Source organism: Pararge aegeria, chromosome 24 (assembly GCF_905163445.1).
Source record: "Pararge aegeria chromosome 24, ilParAegt1.1, whole genome shotgun sequence".
Lineage (NCBI taxonomy): Eukaryota > Metazoa > Arthropoda > Insecta > Lepidoptera > Nymphalidae > Pararge > Pararge aegeria.
The window spans coordinates 7,888,205-7,908,664 of NC_053203.1; the positions used below are offsets into that span (position 1 = coordinate 7,888,205).

At 36.6% G+C, this 20,460-nt stretch overlaps 1 protein-coding gene across 3 annotated transcripts in view; it reads left to right on the forward strand.

Moving 5' to 3' along the window:
• Nucleotides 1-20,460, forward strand: part of LOC120634479 (transcriptional activator cubitus interruptus-like) — a 157,025-nt gene that overhangs the window by 127,276 nt on the left and 9,289 nt on the right. For all 3 annotated transcript variants that reach the window (XM_039905098.1, XM_039905100.1, XM_039905099.1), the window contains 9 exons: nucleotides 11,755-11,847; nucleotides 12,988-13,191; nucleotides 14,182-14,356; nucleotides 15,405-15,545; nucleotides 16,770-16,935; nucleotides 17,422-17,616; nucleotides 18,093-18,257; nucleotides 18,944-19,061; nucleotides 20,022-20,197. In XM_039905098.1, coding sequence (XP_039761032.1) covers nucleotides 11,755-11,847; nucleotides 12,988-13,191; nucleotides 14,182-14,356; nucleotides 15,405-15,545; nucleotides 16,770-16,935; nucleotides 17,422-17,616; nucleotides 18,093-18,257; nucleotides 18,944-19,061; nucleotides 20,022-20,197 — 1,433 coding nt within the window. The remainder of the gene's footprint in view (nucleotides 1-11,754; nucleotides 11,848-12,987; nucleotides 13,192-14,181; nucleotides 14,357-15,404; nucleotides 15,546-16,769; nucleotides 16,936-17,421; nucleotides 17,617-18,092; nucleotides 18,258-18,943; nucleotides 19,062-20,021; nucleotides 20,198-20,460) is intronic.

Below are 20,460 nucleotides of genomic sequence, written 5' to 3' on the forward strand. Positions count from 1 at the left end.
TCGGTCCGTCTATTATAACTATAGAAAACGCCACCACCCACTACGATGTTTCCAATGCGGGATAAACATAGAATAAATTCAAGTGCCACGTATGCAGAGATATTACAAATGAAATTTGTATCACATATTATTACCATACTATATTATTTAACACAAAACCGGTGAAAATAATAGACAATCGAGCAAGTAATGGTTACAAAATGTTTTGAATAATAGTCTTCAATAATTTCCTTCTTGAAACCTGTTTGATCATGTCCGATAAAAAAACCGTAAGTCGGCAACGATTGATCCGGTCTGTGTATCGAGATTGAGACATCTTTAAAACGAGTTCCATCGTATTGGTGTAAGCTTTACTTGGAGCTAAGGCATAAGCGGTAGCGTTTTTATTTTTAAATTTATTGATCATGCAAGGATATCATTAAGGTGGAATTTAAACTCTTGAAATATTCATGGTACGGTGGATTTAAATTTCAACTTATTATATAATATATTTATCGTCTATGGTTTCGTTGATATTGAATTTTATAGTTTCAGCCCTATAAATACGTGTTTGAAAAAGTCATTTCAAATGTTTATACATATGATAATACTACTATTACTAAGAATAAGAAATTACGTACTTCACAAATATGATTTTTAAAATTGGTAGTATTTTATTAAATAGCCTTCGTATAACTTGCATTAAATAAGTTGCTGATTAAAATTGTTTAAGTCAATCTTTTTGCAACTATACCGAATTTAATGAATTGATTTTATTAAGTGTAAAAACGTATTAATTGGTTCAATGAATTAATAAACCAATGACGTCTTTTGCTTTATAAATTATTACAAACACTCAAAAAAAAAACAACGCAAACGCGCAATCAAAAAGTAAAATTACATTTATTGTATTTCAAGTAAGCCTAATAGAACCAGTTTAGTAACGTCAAGTCTGTCTGTTGTAGTGACAGCACCGGACCGGAAGGCTGATTCTATTGAGAAGAAGCCAGAAAGAAGCACAACAGTTGCTCTTTTTCATTATTTTTACAATAATTATTCTGTCAGTGATATATCTACTATTAAGTAGTTACCATTAATATAATTGACCAATCGCTTTGGCTAGTGACTTGTACCAAACGGTTCCGCCCACGACACACGCACATAATTGTTCTCAGAAACATTGATTCCAGTTTTTTAAACCTCACTTCGATAGAAAATGTAATTACTTCATGTGTTCACCGTACGAGGGTCTAATCCTAATGCGCTTGGCGTTTCGCCAACGCACGATTCGATACATCGATACAATCGTATCGCATGTGGAAATCGATTTTAACGCACTCCATTAAGACGTTGTTTAGAACGATTTTTATAATAATAAACTCGTAATCAATAAGGTCGGTGACCGTTAACTATTTCTAATAGTTATTTTTTGTTTCTTGATTGGACGATGATATTGTGTTCGAGAAATTGTTGTAGTAATGAATAAATGTAATAAATTTTTTTATTGTTATTTAAATATGGTAAAACAATTAACGATTTACACGATTCATTATTTTTTTTCGATTTTCGTTATTTGTATATAATAGTATCGTGGTATTTTGTATTTCGGTAAATATCTTGGTGATACATTAAAGAAGAAGAAGAAAGACTTTATTGCACGTATAAAATACAGGAAAAGAAACAGTAAGGAGTATACAGTAAACAATGTAGACATGGCGGTCTTGTTGCTGCAAGCAATCTATATATATACACATAATCTATATACACATTGTTTTATCATTGAAAGATAACTTTGCAACGTAGTCCATACTATTTTGTAACCAACTGCTTTTCCTTGTAGCATCTCCTAATCATTCACATTATTATATTTCCTTTCATCATCACCAGCATACTTATTTTATTAATATCTCACATAGCGAAGGTAGAATCCTGACCAGACAGCTCCATGTTGGCTGGTTGGAAGTGGTTTTACAGTTCTGTTTCCCTTAGTCTATCCATGCGCTTTGAGGAACCTTGTTTTCTATGGAGATATTTTATTTGTTTCTTTTTCTTATAATACACGCATTTTAATATCTGTCTTTTTTACTAAAAGCCCGCCTGCTAATTTCCATCTTTTTTAGTTAAAGCCGACCTCAAATCCAATATCATAATTTTGTTTTGTTTTATCTACCTTGTTTGTACAACAGAACTGTCGTGAAATTTCGACGTTTTATTTTTTGTCACATTTTATTTGGTCTTGAGGGAAGCATAAATCACGACAACCGCCTTTATGGTTCCGAGAAAGCGAATTATCAAGTTAACACGTGTTTTTGTGCACGAATGCGAAATCTTCCACCATGTGGTGTTTTGGTGAACGTTTGGTGTATGGAAAATAAGGTTTGGAAAGTCATCAGCTCATATTACTTAGTGTTGATTTTGTTGATTCCGGGCTTGTTGAAAAAAAAACCGCCTACTCAAAATATTATTCCTTCCAAAATGAATTTAATGACTTTCAGAATTGTCTTGGGCATTTTATGGCAATGTTTATTGCATTCAATATATACGGATTTAGACGGCCGATTGGCGCAGTTTGAAGCGACCCTGCTTTGTGAGTCCAAGGCCGTGGGTTCGATTCCCACAACTGGAAAATGTTTGTGTTCATCAGATATCTTAGTACCCATAACATAAGCTACGCTTACTTTGGGGCTAGATAGCGATGTGTGTATTGTCGTAGTATATTTATTTATTTATTATGTCCATTTCTTTATGTACAAATAATTGCTGTGTGGTATTTAAATAAACGTTTTTTGAAACTTTCAATGTATTAAATACCTTTTTTCTATTGTTAGCGTAGTTTTCTCTACAAACGTAGAGTAAGGCGAAAGATAAAAAATTTAAAAGATTTTTTTCTTGTTACGCCAGAAGTATAACTTCTAACGCGTGTACTTTAACTGGGATGTCATTGTAAGACGAGGATAAAGTCACTGTTATGGACCAAGTACTTGGAGTAGTTGTATGGTCAAGTGGTAGTCAATCACACTATTTACTAAATGCCTGAGTCATTACCGGACAGACATATCCTTGGAATTAATTGGTCGTTAACGTCTATTCGAATAAAGTTTTTTTTTGTTTTTGTATATACTTTATGAGTTTAAATTCAGAAGCTTTTCTATTCTATATATTCTATTCTATTTTATATTCTACTAGCTGTTGCCCGCGACTTCGTCTGCGTTTGATTTTGTTTTTAAAGTATTCAGTATCGCTAAGCTTTAAATGAGTATAGTAGTATATATATATAACATGTGACTGCCAATTAATTATAGACAAATAATTTGTAATAAAATAAAATTGCGACTATAATTAAAGATCTAAGCTATCCTATCTCTTAAGTTGGACCAGACTGCTCACGGTGTACCAATTTAATTTTAAATCGGTTAAGTAGTTTAGGAGTCCATCGCGGACAAACATCGTGACAGGAGATTTATATATATTAAGATTGGATATACATATTTTTATTTATTCAAATTAATCAAGCTAATGGCGCATCTAATTTAAAGTGGAAAACCATCACATATAAACAGTGCGACTTCGCTCGCGTATAAGTCAACCTTAGTTAAGTTAATTTGTCATGCACGATTTTGTCGAAACTTTAACCGTTTACGCAGCGAACGCAGCGGAAGCTCAATAGCCTTCCTCGTATAAATGGGCTATCCAACACTGCAATAATATAAATATATATTAGTAGTATAAGATTATACAAATGTTCCACTAAACTTAGTGTGCGCGATTGTGTGTGTGTGTGCGTGTGTGTGTTTATGTGCTTTTGTACGTGTGAGAGAGCTTGTGTGCATATATTTGTTTGTGTGGTTATACTAGATTATTAGAGTTATATTATAGATACGTATTAGGTACAGAAAGAATATGGATCTCATGTTTGAATTCAAAGGATCTTAAATTAAAGGGTTGAACTTCTTAATTATTTGTTCAATTTAGATCCCACTCAGAGAAAAAAATAGATAAGTCGTAAAAACAAAGGGAGGAGTTGACATAGTCCCGGGCAGCAATTATCGGAAGGTATCGAATACCGAGCTATTGCAAGCTGCGGCCACATGTCCTTCCGGTAACTAATTACAAAGGGAATGATGTTTAATTATCTTTCGGAATAGTTTGGTTTGTTTTTAAACCCTTAGGGTGTTAAGCATTGGGCGTGAAGATTTACAGCTCTTTATGGTTTGGTATGTTATTCTTTTTAAACTATTATTTTCTCCGTGCATCTTATTAACTTCAATGAGGACTATGAAAGAAACTACTTGAGATGTAATTCATCGCATATTAGTTTACTTGGACGCAGCATTATTTCACTATTAAATCTGGGGTTGATTGTTACTTGAAAATGTCTTTATTTAAGTCAATAAAATATAACAAATGTTAGACAATAGATATAATAAGTTCTTAATGCTAACGTAAATATATACAATGAGTAAATGAAAAAAAAAATAACAAGCTCTAAAACTTAGCCCTATCACCTACGCAAAAAAAGTGTTACTTTGTTTTTTACCTTATATTAACGTGCTGCTTCCGATGGCAAACACATTATTCACACTTATTCAAATAAATAATACTATATGTATAACTTGTACTATCAACGAACTCGCATAATACTTGTTTTTATTGATTTGAACTTTTTTAACTTAAACTGAACATCGACCAATTTACAGTTATATTTATGTTTATCTTTAATTTCTAAAACAAATTATTTTTATATAAAGTAAAGTAAATATAATTATTATACAACCAAATGCGTACTTCACATCTTATATTGGTGAGTTTGCAATAAATATATGTAACTTATGCGTAGCTAAACAGTTTTTAAGTAAAAACAAATTTTTATTTTACATACTATTATGTCCACTCGGGACATAATTATTTTAGGGTTAATTATTTATTTTATGTTAAGTGTTATTTATAATCTTCGGTAATTCGGTTGTCGTAGGTCAGTTCTAAAAGATGCATATGGCAATAGAATAATTGTTGCGTCAGATTGGTGCTACCTAGCTAGTGAGTCAAATTTCTAGTGGTCAACAACGGATCAAGAGGCCAAAGCCGACCATTTCGTTTCAATATCCATGTTGAGAAAAAATATAATTGTATTGTGTGCAGTTATGTTATGTTTTCTATGTGGTATACAATAAATTATCTATAAAGTATCTATTCATTCATTCATTAGGTGTGATAATAATATTAAAAGCCCACAAACTCGCTTTATAGCAGTGTGGTGGGTTTACGCTCTAAAACAATTTCTCCTTAGAGACAGGAGGCTTGTGCCTGGGAAAATAATAGACTTCGAATGGTATTGCCTATTCTGTATGAGGCATCCCAATATATTTAAACCTAACACTGTTGATATTTGATACACCGCCGATCCAAGAGTACTTGTGAATCTAATTAGTTCTCAAATTAACATCAGATAAATCTGATATTAGCCCGCTATAACGGTCGTCGGCTGTTCATAAAATAAATCACCGGAGCTTATAAATCTCAGCGCATGTCAGCGACAGTTCATTTCTGTACAATTAATGGGTAAATATCATAGACATACATAAAGGAAAGATTTTTTGTTCATTTGATTGTTTGTCCGAAACTACTGGACCGATTTCAACCTTTTTTTTTACCTATACAAAGCGAAGTAACATACTTAGGCTATATAATATTAATATAGATTTTTATTTAATAAAAACTCTAAGACAATTCCAATAATATAACTTAAATTAGCAGAATTTATCTTTTAGCATTGTTAATCTCGCGTGCGAAGAGAATACTACTGTAACTTAAAGGTATGTACCTACTGCAAGAACCCCCGTACTTACGAGAACCTACAGAGAATCCACGGAAAAACTGTCAATTCCTGCGGGACTTGTAAAAAACCCAAAAGTCAGGTAGATAACTTCGTAAATGTTAATAGACAATATACAAAAGCATTTAGGTATAAACTAGGTCTCACCTTGTACACGTCAGCCTAGATTTGGTCGGTGCGATAAGAGCTGGTGTGTCGTTAAATACCTAACTTATATTTAAGTCGAAATTCATTAAAACCCACCCATCCGTTAGAGCGTTAAATAATCTCGATATTTATCTTGGCGAATGTTGTTAAGCGAAATTATTGTCATGGAATTATTGGACGGTATTAACCGAATAATATGGACAAGGATTAGTTTCAAAACAGCGAATAGTCGTGGGTATCTACTACCTATATTTGAGCGTCTTTTGATAACGACATAGAGAACTGCACGTTATTGAACCTGTATTGGAGTAGCGTGATGGGTCTATGTTCAAAGTCTGTGCCCAGCTGTGGGATGTTCATTAAATTAGGCTGCGATGAAAGGACAACGACGTTAGTGGTAGGCCAAATTTCAGGTACACTAACGTTAAGAAGGTAGGAGGGGTTTTTAGTCGGTAGGAGTCCGGCAATATCCATAGGGATGTCCATGAGGATTTTCCCCTCCTAATTATATAAAAAATAAAATAAAATAAAAAAGGAGCTCGGCTTCACTTTCGGGGGCCGAGTCCTAATCCCATCACGCATCTCTAACTTTTCTAAGTTATGTGCGTTTTAAGTAAAATAAAAATAAATAAATATACTATGACAATACACACATCGCCACCTAGCCCCAAAGTAAGCGTAGCTTGTGTTATGGGTACTAAGATGACTGATGAATATTTTTATGAATTATATATACATAAATACTTAGAAAATACATATAAACACCCAGTCACTGAAAAACACTTAATGCTCATCACACAAACATTTCCCAGTTGTGGGAATCGAACCCACGGCCTTGGACTCAGAAAGCAGGGTCGCTGCCCACTGCGCCAGTCGGCCGTCAATAATTCCGTCAGTAATTTAACGGTGAAGATGAACGGATTGAACGGTCACTTGCTTTAACGGTGAAGGTTTATCTCATTTTTTAATCATCATATCAACACATTGCCGGCCCACTACAGAGCACGGGTCTCCTCCCACAATGAGAAGGGGTTAAGGCCGTAGTCCACCAAGCTGGCCTTGTGCGTATAGTTCACACGCCTTTTAGATCATTACAGAGAACTCCATATGGAACCGTTCGCATGCCTGCGAACTTGGTTCAACCGAAAGTTAGACCGTAGCCCTAATCACTATTCACAAGGCAATCACCGTTTAATACCAAAACTTGGGTACACATATTTTTGAATAGCACTTAAAAGTCCGGTCATTTATTTCTTAAGTTAACTTGGCACATCCGACAGCTCGACGCGACGCTTAAATGCCAAAAAAACTTAATTTTAATGCAGCAGTAGGTATCAACCCCGTCGAAAATTTTATACCTCTTTTTTCACCCCACACAAATTCTAAGAAGCACCTGCGTTATAACCTCACACTACCTGTTACCTTTGATTATGGTATAAAAACCTCGTTAAGGCTCTTTTTTGCGGACCCCACCGCTTACTAATCGTTTTATGACAACTGATGTTTTAATGAGAATATTTATTTTAGGTTTTACAGACTTCGTATATCTCGTGTCTCAGAGGTTTCAGAGGATGACTACTACGTTGGTCTAATGCTTAGCATATTTAGCTATAGATCTCCCCGGGATCTAGATTAGAGTCCAAAATTGTGCTAGAAATTGACAGATTTATAGATTTCGGGCTATAAATTCTGTGGTAAATGTTTGTAATTTAGGCTATAGTCCATCAATCCGCACTGGTCTAGCGTGGTGTAGAACGGCCTTAACCTCTTCTCATTGTGGGAGGAGGCCCGTGCTCTGTATTGGGCCGGTAGGGGGTTGATATGACGATGAAGATATTTAGACTTTTTCTTAGGCAAGCGCGTTCAATATTAGATAGATACATCAATTTTATGACCACGAATGTCAAGGCCGTCAATGGGTAACGTGCAGTCTATAACAAAAAAAAAATTAAACCAAATACTACCATTTACCAGAGACATATCAGAATACAGTTGTCACCATCTGTCCTTTCTCCGTCTATGTTTAAATGCGGCTAAGGGAATATATCGGAAAGCAAACAGAGAGAGTTTGAATCCCAGCACACACTTCTACCTTCGCTAAGTTATGTACGTTAACCAATTTCAATATCAGTTGCTTCAACGGCAATGGAAAACATCCTGAGGAAACCTGTATACCTGAGAGTTCTCCATAAGATTCTCAAAGGTGTAGTCCACCAATCTGCAATGGGCCAGCGTGGTGGACTACAGCCTTAACCCCGTCTCACTGTGACAAGAAACCAGCCTGTCGTGGACCAGTAATGGGTGTATATCATGATGATACAAACCACCAAAATTTTGAAAGCGTCCTCCGTGCTACTACTACGAATACCAACCTGTCTACTCAGCGTGGAGATAATGACAAAACCCCACGATTGGCATTTAGTCTGACAGACTATTAAAGGTTATTGGAAATGTTTGAAACACAACTTTAACTGAATGACCTACCAAAACGTCTTGAATCGAACACCTCACCTACCTTCCTATACATTGACTCATTAATTTCATGTATCTCCACGCTTGTAAGCTGGAAACTCATTAATAAACTTAAAGTATCAATAATTCACAGAATTAAGAACATACAGAACCCTCCTTCAGCCATTATCGCATGCAGTGATTTGTGACCAAAAACAATGAAAACGCCCTGCCCCAGTCTCACTCCACACCCATGGAAAGTTGCTAGCTCTCAAACTTTTCCCATTATCCCAATTTTATGGTAAAATAATAACTGTCAACTGTTAAATGGAATTAATTGACTAACCGCCTGTTCGAGAAACTCTACTAAAGTGGAGTGGTTTTTGATACTTCAATAATAGTCGTGTTCAAGGTTTCTGAATTTTCTTAATTCTGTGCAATAAGTATCGATCGATCGTAAGCGATCTTTTATCGATCGGTCAATATTAAAAAAAGGTGGGCCATTAAAGTTAACCCACGCGATTACAAATTCACATCGCAACGCCTTCATCTTCGCCGCATTTCTAAAAACACATAATTTAAAGCCGTCCTCATTAGTATACGACGATACAAAGTCACTGCCAAAGGCGCCGACTAACAAAGCTATTGACATTCATATTTTAACGCTGAGGCGACTCTCGCGCTAGATGTCGCCCATCCCAACCAATTTTACGGTCAATCGGAACCGATAAAAATTAATACATCAACCCAAAACCCGATACCGATAGTCGAATAATCGAACGAGCAAAAACCGACCCACTCGATCCGCCCGATCGCTCAATATTCGACTGATCGAAAAAAGAGCATAAAGTCAGTATTCGTATAAAGTTTTTGTGCGCGGTTACACGAATGTCGTTAGGGTGACCAGTCGTATGGAATTCGAAACGGACGGGGCTTATCGACTCGATTGATGAACTCGACTCTACTTTTTTTCCCTAACGATACATCGATGTTCGTGCCGGTTCTCACCGAGGATGAAGACATAAAAATTTTGGTAGTCGGTCGGCGCGTCAAAGAGCTCATGCAATATTTTGGGAGGTTTTCGGAATCGCATTCGTTTTCTTGTTGGTTTGGGTGTCCGCCAAATTGGTGGTCCAACGCGTCTTTCGCCTCAGCCTATTATTTCGGGCCAAATCGCCCGCCTCGGTTCGAACGAGCGTGATCAACAAATCACTGAGGTCTTATTCCTTTTTTTTCGCCTCAAAAACGTGTTTGTTTTCGAAGATATAAGCCATGTAATTATAATGGAGGCTCGCAATAACGTTCACGACGAAGGTTTAAGTTGATTAAGTTTGATTAATAACTAAATAATCACGGTGGAGTAATTGACTGTTTTTGCTCAGCACTATAATTAAAATGCGTAAAATATACGAGTTGGTCTTAGATTTTTTTTGCGTTAAAGTTTTTGCGCTGTTGCGTCCAGACGTTTACCTTGTAACAAAAAGAAAATCAAATAAGTCGTTATAAGGTGTACTCGATGAACGTTGGTATTCGATTATCATACAATTCTGAGTAATTTATGACGCCCATAGTTAGGGACGTTTCAGAGTAGTTGTGATACCCATTTCGTCCTTAAAAGCTCAGAGTGAGCTATGATCGTAGAATCTTTGTGTAATCAAATCAGAAATGAGAAGAGCCGTAAATGATCTAAAGAGCTGCAGTCACCAACGTAACTCGACGACTTACGACAGACAAGAAGACCGATGGACTTTTAGATCTGAAGGCAGACTTTGTGAAACCGGATCAAAGTGTCGGTTGATAAAACCAAATTAGTCGAAAAGAGTTGCTGGAAGAAACGGAGACTAAAGTGTAGCAATCCCTACAAGAAATCTATAACCGGGTAATTTATAATTGCATGCCAATATAAAAAATACGAAGAGGACTTTTAATTTGTAGTCATTTATTGCGACACGACACCAAATTGTCCCGTACCATGAACGCGATAAAATTTTACCACGGCATAAAAATTCTTCGAGAATTCCAAAATGATCCAATTCCTTTACGATTTAATTTAACATATCCCAGAGTCATAAAAATTCTCGTACGATCGAGGAATATCGACACTGGAATATCAAAGTTTGTGGCTCCCAATTAGCGAATGCATATTTGGTCGGCGGCGCCAAATTTAGCGAGCGCGAAATGAGATTCAGCGAAATAGCTCGTAAATGTCTACTGGCTTATTAATCACTTGTATCGCTAAGTGGACACTTTATATTCAAAGTGGTCTACTGTTGACATCTCAATCTTTTAATATTAAGGCACAGAATGACTAACATAAACTTGATATGTGTCTGAATTTAAATTAACTCTGGTTTGTCATGCGTGAAGAGTCTATTGGTTTAACGAGTATTGAATTGCAGGTTTAAATATTTAAAATAAAATAAGACGGTGCGATATTTTAAATACGGTTGCTAAGTAACAAAAACTAATGGTTTTCTTAAATCTATCCAAACCAATTAGATAGCGCCATGTTAAATTAGATTTAGAACATTTGAAAAAGGTGCAAGGTTGTGGAAGTAGGAGTTTATATCTTTTATGATATTATAATCTTAATATATATAAAAATCTCCTGTCATGATGTTTGTCCGCGATAGACTCCTAAACTACTTAACCGATTTTGAATTAAATTGGCACACCGTGAGCAGTCTGGTCCAACTTAAGAGATAGGATAGCTTAAATCTTTAATTATAGTCGCAATTTTATTTTATTGCAAATTATTTGTCTATAATTAATTGACAGTCACATGTTATACATATATATATATATACTACTATACTCATTTAAGGCTTAGCGATACTGAATACTTTAAAAACAAAATCAAACGCAGACGAAGTCGCGGGCAACAGCTAGTATATTTATAAAATAACTAACATCTATTTCACAAATGGATGAGCAATTTAAAGAATTCGCTGTCCACTATAACAAAATTGGTATTGATAGGTTTTTATTTTTTTTCTTGTAACTGGAAAAATAAAATAACGTTGTGTGTACTTAGTTGTGTATATTTAGTTCTGACACTATTCTTTAAAGTTAGCTGATTTAAATCGCAAAAAAAATTTGATTAATTAAATTGATGCAGCAGTATATTTATAAAAGCCCACTAACCAGTATTGGAGCAGCGTCATGGGTCTTTATTCTAATACCGTCTTGCCTATGAGCGACGAGGCCTGTGGCCAGCTGTGGTACGTTTATTACTTTAGGCTGACGAGATGATAATGATATTTATAATAGTTTCCTGTTAAGTGTTCAAGATACCAGGCTTAATAAAATTACGTCACGAGTTACGACCTTTTTTTTCTTTTCAGGCTTAGAATATTTGAGTGCAGCCAGGAGTTTGCATCCGGAACTTCATGCGGGGAGTACTCTAGCAAGCCAAGAATTCCAACTAAGTTTAGAAGGTTCGTAGAAATCATAACATAGTAATATACATAATATATTAATTGACTATATGATAGCTTAGTGATTATTACACGTACCTCTAACCTTTCCGAGGTATGTGCGGTTTTTGAGAAATAAAATATGAATAACTTTGAATTGAAAACTGAGAGTTCTCTATAAAAATCAGAAAGACTTGTGAAGTCTACCAATTCTCACTGAGCCAGATTGGTGACTACAGCCCAAACCATTGTCTGTAGGATTAAGACATGACCCTATCGTAAGCTGATAAATGGTTTATAGTGAATGGTGATGGTCTATACATTGGAATCGTCGACCTGTAGTGGTTCGTAGCGGTTGGCATGTTTTACAACAGATGTTGGATTTTCCGTCCTGAAATTCTCAGTACCAAAGTGGAGTTATGAAATAGACGCTGTCTGTTTCAGAAAGCACTTGAAACCAACGATCTCAGCAACTACCATGTTTTAAGCCCCAAATCCGCTTTGGGGCTTAAAACATTAGCGTAATAGACAAATATACTCCAATCCTTTTTATTTTAGAATGAAGGCCATATCCCTAACTACAACCCCCTAACAGGTTAGTTGGCAACCATTTTAGACGGCACTATAACTAACCATCAGGTCAAGTCAAGCAGACAAGGGGTAACTTTTTGTAAAATAAAAGGGTTGTGGAGACTTCTATACATTGGAATCGTCGACCTGTAGTGGTTCGTAGCGGTTGGCATGTTTTACAACAGATGTTGGATTTTCCGTCCTGAAATTCTCAGTACCAAAGTGGAGTTATGAAATAGACGCTGTCTGTTTCAGAAAGCACTTGAAACCAACGATCTCAGCAACTACCATGTTTTAAGCCCCAAATCCGCTTTGGGGCTTAAAACATTAGCGTAATAGACAAATATACTCCAATCCTTTTTATTTTAGAATGAAGGCCATATCCCTAACTACAACCCCCTAACAGGTTAGTTGGCAACCATTTTAGACGGCACTATAACTAACCATCAGGTCAAGTCAAGCAGACAAGGGGTAACTTTTTGTAAAATAAAAGGGTTGTGGAGACTTCCGGATAGGAGTCATTCACTGGGCTTACATTCTGTCAGTCATGTTTTATTTAGAGCATTATTTTTTTATTGTTGTTTTATACAGGATCCCGAATAGCGTCCCAGAATCGTCTAAGGCTATCGGGTGGTGCAATAAGCGCATCTGCTAATAGGAAGAGGGCGGTATCCTGGAGCCCTTATTCTGCCGAGTCGTTAGACCTGGCTGCTGTGATACGAGCGTCGCCTGCTAGTTTAGCAGTTAGAGCACCTTCTGCTGCATCGACTGGAAGCTATGGACATCTTAGTGCAGGTACTTCTATTAAAATAATGACTTGATAAAGGAAAGCGGTTAACTGAATCACTAGTCGTCATACTAAAAACTGAGGTACAGCAGTACCTACTTTATAAAGAAGAGATGATCTGTCTCTAGTCTCCAGTATCTGTGAATTTTATTTTTTTATATTAAGTTTTTGACTGACCAAGCAGATGGCCTACCTGACATAGACATAGTGACATATGGAAGGGCAATGCCCTACAAATTGTCGGCCTGTGTCCGTCAACCTGAGGCGTAGGTGTTAAACCTGATGTGCTTGAAATTACACCGACAACCACGCCCTTACCGCAACGCAGAAGTAAGGTCGGTGGTAGTACTTCCCCGGATGAGCTCGGCTACAAATCGGTCTAGTACTACTAGAAAAATATTAGATTTTGACGATATTGTTTAGGCTCTGAATACATGCCTAGACAATTACCATCCGTCCCGTGGGAACGAACAGGCTTTTTCCTGAGATAAAAATCTCCATGACTCTTATCTCAGTACCTTTCTATATGAAAGGAACAGTGTTTGATCTTAAAAAAGGTTTTTTTTTTGTCATCTACAATCAGTCGATACACTATAAGTAGATTTTTTGAAGTTCTTTTTGACTTTGACAGTTATGAGGGCCAGTGTCCTCAAGTCAGTACAGTATCGAGCACTTCTGCCCGCTTCAGACGTCTGGTTCTTTCCACAGTCAGTAGGCTGTATGCCATTGGATTGGGGTGTTCTACCAAGCGTTCCCGATATTTAGGGCTATAGCTATTAATTTCATCGATTACTGTTGGCACTCCTAGGTAACGATGGATCTCTCAGTGTTGCGTGTAAACCAGGGAGCATTTGCAATCGTTCTGAGGATTCTCTGGAATCGTTCTGGAGCAATACACCAGTAATTTATTGTAAGCGTAGCTTAAAAAAAGGTCACAAAAAAAGAAAGGAAACATAAAATAGGATAACGAAGAAGGATAAACTATGAACTACTTGCAGGTGCCATATCCCCAGCACTGTCGCTCTCGCACGCGTCCCTGGCACAACAACTGCTGGCGCGTGGAGGCAGTGGCGTCATACCTGGTGGAGTTCTGCTGGATCCGGCTCATCAGCAGGCGGCCGCGGCGGCAGCGCACCATGCAGCTCATGCGCATCTTGTGGCGGGAATCCATAGGTAAATCTATGCTAAAATCTCCGGCACCATTCTTCCACAGAACAGCGAGACACCATAAACGGTGGCATCTTTATGTGGTTGACATTCAGTCAATACGCACGAAGCTCTTCATCTACGTTTCTGATACGTACCGCTAACGTTTGAACGCTCTTCCGGCATCGTTGTCGCCTGATATAACAACTTAAATGCTTTCAAGGAAAGAGTGAATAGACATTTTCTAGGCAAGCGCGCCCAAACTAAGACCATATCATTGCTTACCATGAGGCATGAGTAGTCAAGCGCAAGTCGTTCTATTATAAAAAAAACTAATATTATATAGCTGACAAGTTTGTTTTGTTGAAAGCGCTAATCTTAGGAACTGGTTCACCTGTACCTTAAAGTTCATAGGTTCTCAGAGATGTGTACCCCGCGTATTGAAACTATACATTATTGGCTTACAAAATAAATAAATATAAAATAATAAATATACTACGACAATACACACAAAGAAGAGCGTGTAGCTGATATTTTAATTAAAGAGATTTCTGGAGAGTTAATAAAAGACTCCGAAGAACATCTACATTCTACAATCGTATTCTACTATTTTACCTGGCCAAAACGTGTTGTTAATTGGATGCTTCGGTTGTACTATTTCAGTGCAAATTTAAGACGGAACTTTCCTTTAATTACTTTTCCCTTAGCTCTATGGTAATTCCCCAAATCTATTATATGGAGTTCTTCAAACGGCCACTAGGGTAGCAATGCTTTTTTATGGTATTAGATATCCATCATCACCGACTCATTAGGTACAGCTCTGTGTGTTTTTTTTTAGTCCACTGCGCTGGCCAAGTACTTATTGATAGACTTCATACACTTTTGAGAACGTTATGAAAACTATAAGGGTTTCAGGTTTTCTCACGATGTTTTCCTTCACTGTACATGCAAAGGATCGGGCTCAGTTACGCTAACGAGAAGCCGAATCATTACTCACAAGGCTATCACCGATTCCATACCTCGAATATTTAAGTTTTGCATTCACAGATTAAAATAACCCTTTATTAATTTGCAGATCTCACATATCTTCGCCAACGCAGTTGTTAATAGGTGCGCCGGTGGACGTTAGACCTGGTCTCGGTATGGACGGAACCTCTCAGCACATGCAGCAACCACATCAGCAACCTGAAATCACCAGTGTCATGGAGGCAGATAGGTAGATAGAATTATATAATGTGTTCAATCTTTCAGAACACATTTTGGTAGTTAGTTAAAATTATTGTGATTGACAATATCAGGGAAGTATTTAAATTTTAAGTGTCGTTACTACTTTATCTAGTATGATAAATGAATGAATGAATACACTTTTATTGTACACCACAGAGAAAATTTACAGATATACAAATACAAATGCACAATAAGGTAGAACGCACAATTTGGCGGACTTATCGCTAAATAGCGATCTCTTCCAGGCAACCAAAGGCATACAAGAAAATGCTATACGAAATGAGGTGGTACAACAAACATTAGTGTAACATAAGAATTTTAAACTAAATTAACATAAAATAAAAATATAACATGGTACATATTAAACATGACATATTAAAGATATGTACAAAAATATAATATATATTCTATACATATATACAAAATATAAACATACAAATACTCTACTATATAATAAAAAAAATGAATAAATAAAACAATAAAAATAAAATAAAAGAACCCTCAAAAATATATAGAATACGAAATAAACAAAATAGAATACAGTGATCATTCCCATCAATGCCCGACCGATACAGACTAGTAGTAACGTAACTTAAAATTTAAATACTACCCTGATAACAATTTGCAGGCTAATTTGATGATTTAATTTTAAGATCTACATATTTTTTTCTGTAACACCTATTTACCTGTTTCCGCATATAAATAAAAATTTAATTGAATTGAATTTAACTTAATTAGATATTACAAATTTTCCAGTATTTAAGCAATTAGCATTGAAGTTAAACCTTTTGGGAACGTCGCAGCGGCGAGTACTGTACATGTAAATGGGAGTTCCCGGCTTCGATTTCCGGCAAACGGTTTATCTGGTCTAGGGTGAGGCTTCGGCTGTGGTTAGTTACCGAACTACTGACAGATAGAAACCGATAAGGGGTATGGGTTAGCCCGTTACCATCTTAGACTGCATCATCACTTACCAATAGGTAAGATAGCAGTCAGAGGCTAACTAGTGGAATATAAAGACACATATAGTACATATAGTAGTATGTAGTTGATCAAGCAAAGATTCTATTAAGAAAGTTTCTATCTACGGGGCAAGAGATTCTGTTTGATTCAATATTAACATTACTTTTACAAACTCCAACGAATGTTACAGTGTTTTACTATTAAGAAATAAATATGATGATAAAAATGAAATCAGTTCCTTCTTTTTCAGTGCATCGACAGCTCTCAACCAACGCAAGTCGCCGCAGGTCCTGATGTCTCATCGCGACAACATGAATAGCAATAAACCCTTATCAGCAGCAGCAGAGAGCACAGTGCACGACGGCTTAGATTCTAAAGATGAGCCCGGAGATTTTATTGAGACCAACTGTCATTGGGTAAGATTGATTTTCCAATAACGTCCTTCTAATTTAGAGTTTCATTTACAGTTTCTTAAAATTATATGTGTTTTATTACGCATTCATTTATGACAAACTTATCGACAAATTTCTAGAAATTATTTACATGAGTTTTCATCATATCATATCGACCCATTACCGGCCTACGGCACGGGCCCCTTCCCAAATAAAAAATACCAGAAATCTGTCGGCCATTAGTTTTCTGGTATTTTTAATTTTGGAAGGAGACCCGTGCCCTGTAGCGGGCCGGTAATGGGTTGATATCATGAAGACTCATGTCTAAGTAAATAATTTCTAGAAATTTGTGTAGGTCGATAAGTTTGTCGTAAAATAATGCTTAATAAAAAGTATATAATTTTAGGAAGATATTTCTGGTATCTTTTATTTATCTAAGGAAATATTAATTCATTGCATCACATTTTGCCACCGGTAACCTAGTTTTTACAACTGAATTTTATTGACCAGGTTGACTGTAAATTGGAGTTCCCGACCCAAGACGACTTGGTGAAGCATATCAACACGGACCACATCCACGCCAGCAAGAAAGCGTTCGTGTGCCGATGGGTTGGATGTTCGAGAGACGAAAAGCCTTTCAAAGCCCAGTACATGCTTGTGGTGCATATGAGACGGCATACTGGCGAAAAGCCTCATAAATGTACTGTAAGTATTTATTTTTTTATCTAATATACAGGTTTTTTAAACAAAATGACGATGGAGTTATATTATGTAAACGTCCGACATCTTAAATTAACATAAGAATGAAAAAATGCATGAATCTATTGCATAGTAGGTTCTTCAGGGAATTATACCGCAATTCTAAGTTATTGGTTTCACCGATAGTGGTCCATCTGGACCATAATTTTGCCTTAAATTAACATAAGAATGAAAAAAATGCATGTATCTCTTGCATAGTAGGTTCTTCGGGGAATTATACCGCTAAGTTATTGGTTTTACCGATAGTGGTAAATTACCGAGACAAAAATAAACTCCCATCCGAATAAATAAAAAAATAATTCAGTTTGTTTCAAATAATTCAAGCAACATTGATTTCTTAATATTCAGTAGAACTCAGAATATTAAACAGTACTTACTTTTGATATAAATTTAAATTACTATTCATATTTTTATTATTTCAGTTTGAAGGTTGCTGCAAAGCGTATTCACGACTTGAAAACCTGAAGACCCATTTGCGAAGTCACACTGGAGAGAAACCATATACCTGTGAATATCCTGGATGCGCGAAAGCATTCTCCAATGCCAGTGATCGAGCAAAGCATCAAAACAGAACCCATAGTAACGAGGTAATAAAATCATACTTTTTGACGTACTTGTTTATCATCGTTAGCATTCTTGTCAACCTATGCTATGTGCACTTGTCATTGACGTGCATATCAGTCCATGTGTTCGTGTGTGTGCTATGTTTAAAAAACGTGTAATATGCATGTTGTTAGTGCTCTTAAATAAATAAATAAATAAATAAATAAACCTATCACCGCCAACAAGGCATGGGTCTCCTCTCAGAGTCAGAAAGATCTCGGCCGTATTACACCACATTGGCCAAGTCTAGATTGGTAGACTTCACAAACGTAAGCGTTTAGGAACACTACGGATAACTCACAGGAGTGCAGGTTTCCTCACGATGTTTTCCTTCACGGTTAAGCAGTGATATTTAGCTTAAAGTACAAACTCACTCACTCTCACTCACTCAGAATTTTAGATGTGCGTTGCGGGAACCGAATTCCGTCCCTTCGGAAAGGGAGGCTAGAGCTCTAGGCTATCACCGCTTGTTTACTATTTATATCTTGTTTAAATCTGCCATATCCTCGATTGCATGCGTAAATCCGTGTCTGCGTCATTGCTTCGCTACGTTATCCCAACTAGTTTTCAATTCAAGTAAATTTTAGTCCGATTCCTATAATAAATCCCAATCGACTTCCAGAATCATTATTATATAATTTAAACATTGATGTTTATTATATACTTTCAGAAACCATACGTTTGCAAAGCTCCAGGTTGTACCAAGAGATATACGGATCCGTCTTCCCTCCGCAAGCATGTGAAGACTGTCCATGGTGCAGAATTCTACGCCAGTAAGAAACATAAAGGTTTGTTCCAACAATTACTTAGATTATTCAAAATCCGATTGAAAACTAAAACCGAAAGTAGATTTTATGACTTTAAGCTTAACTTATGTTTTAATATGCTCTGATTTAACAAATTGAAATTTAAATATGTTTTATTTATGCCTTTCTCAGGCACTTATGAAGCGTTCATACATATATGTTACCATTTCAAAGTTAAAGTCAAAAATATCTTTATTCAAGTATATGGCAGGTATGATGCTTACATTACATGAGAAATGTATACGTGGTAATGAGATGATGGCGATAACAATTTTCGTAAACTTAAAACTAAAGCTACGAGAGTTACAAACGCGCCCGGCCTAAGAAGAGCCCACAAGAATCTTAGCCAGGGGTTTTTCTTTGTTATCACCTTCTTCTTTAGGTATCTCTCCAACTAGTGAAGGTTGGCCGTCAGTTTTTTAATACTTCGCCTTTTCTCTCGCTAGGCTAAACAGCTGGGCGGCAATCACGATCCCAGTCAACTCTGTAATGTCGCAACCAAGACTTACTCTTGCGACCGATGCGCCTCTTTCCAGCAACTTTGCCCATCATTATAAGTTGCAGTAGCCTGTATCTGTCATGCCTAAGCATATGTCTAGATAAGCAATTTTTTTCTTTTTGATGGTCTTCCAAAATTCGCACTGACAACCAACTCGTCGCAAGACTTCCTCATTAGCAACGTTTTGAGTCCAGCTGATTTTTAGCATGTGTCGATAGGCCTACATCTGGAATGCCTCTAGACGTTTCCTGAGATCCTCTTTGGTGGTCCAGGATTCGCATCCGTAAAGAAATATAGGCCATATGTATCAGTGTAGAAGGCGTTTACGTAATGCGGTGTTAAGGTGGAGTCTATGGCTATATTGTTATCACCATCTCACATTTATCTTGTTTATAATTTTAATGGTACTTTAAAGTTAATAAAATAAAAATTCAAATTTTCAGGATGCAGTCGGGGTGATGATTCAGCCGAATCCGGCGGCGGTGGAGCAGGATCCTCGCCGCGATCAGAAGAAGGTGGTATTTCTATGGGAGTCAGAGGTCACACGTCCTCTGCCTCTGTCAAGAGTGAGAGTCCAGCTTCACCTTTACCTCATGGCCTACATACGCCAGCTCATCAGGTAGGACTTTAAACTGTTTAATAAGCTTTTATAAAATATGGTTCCAATTTATTTTGTGATCTTCTAATAGAATAAAACCTCTACTATCCTTCATCATATCGACCCTTTACCGGACTTTTCTAAGTCATGTGCGTTTTAAGTAATTAAAAGTATCACTTACTTCGACGGAGAAGGATTCATCGTGAGGAAACCTGCATGCTTGAGAATTCTCCACCACACACACAATTGACCACCAATCAGCACTGGGCCAGATCAGCGTGGTG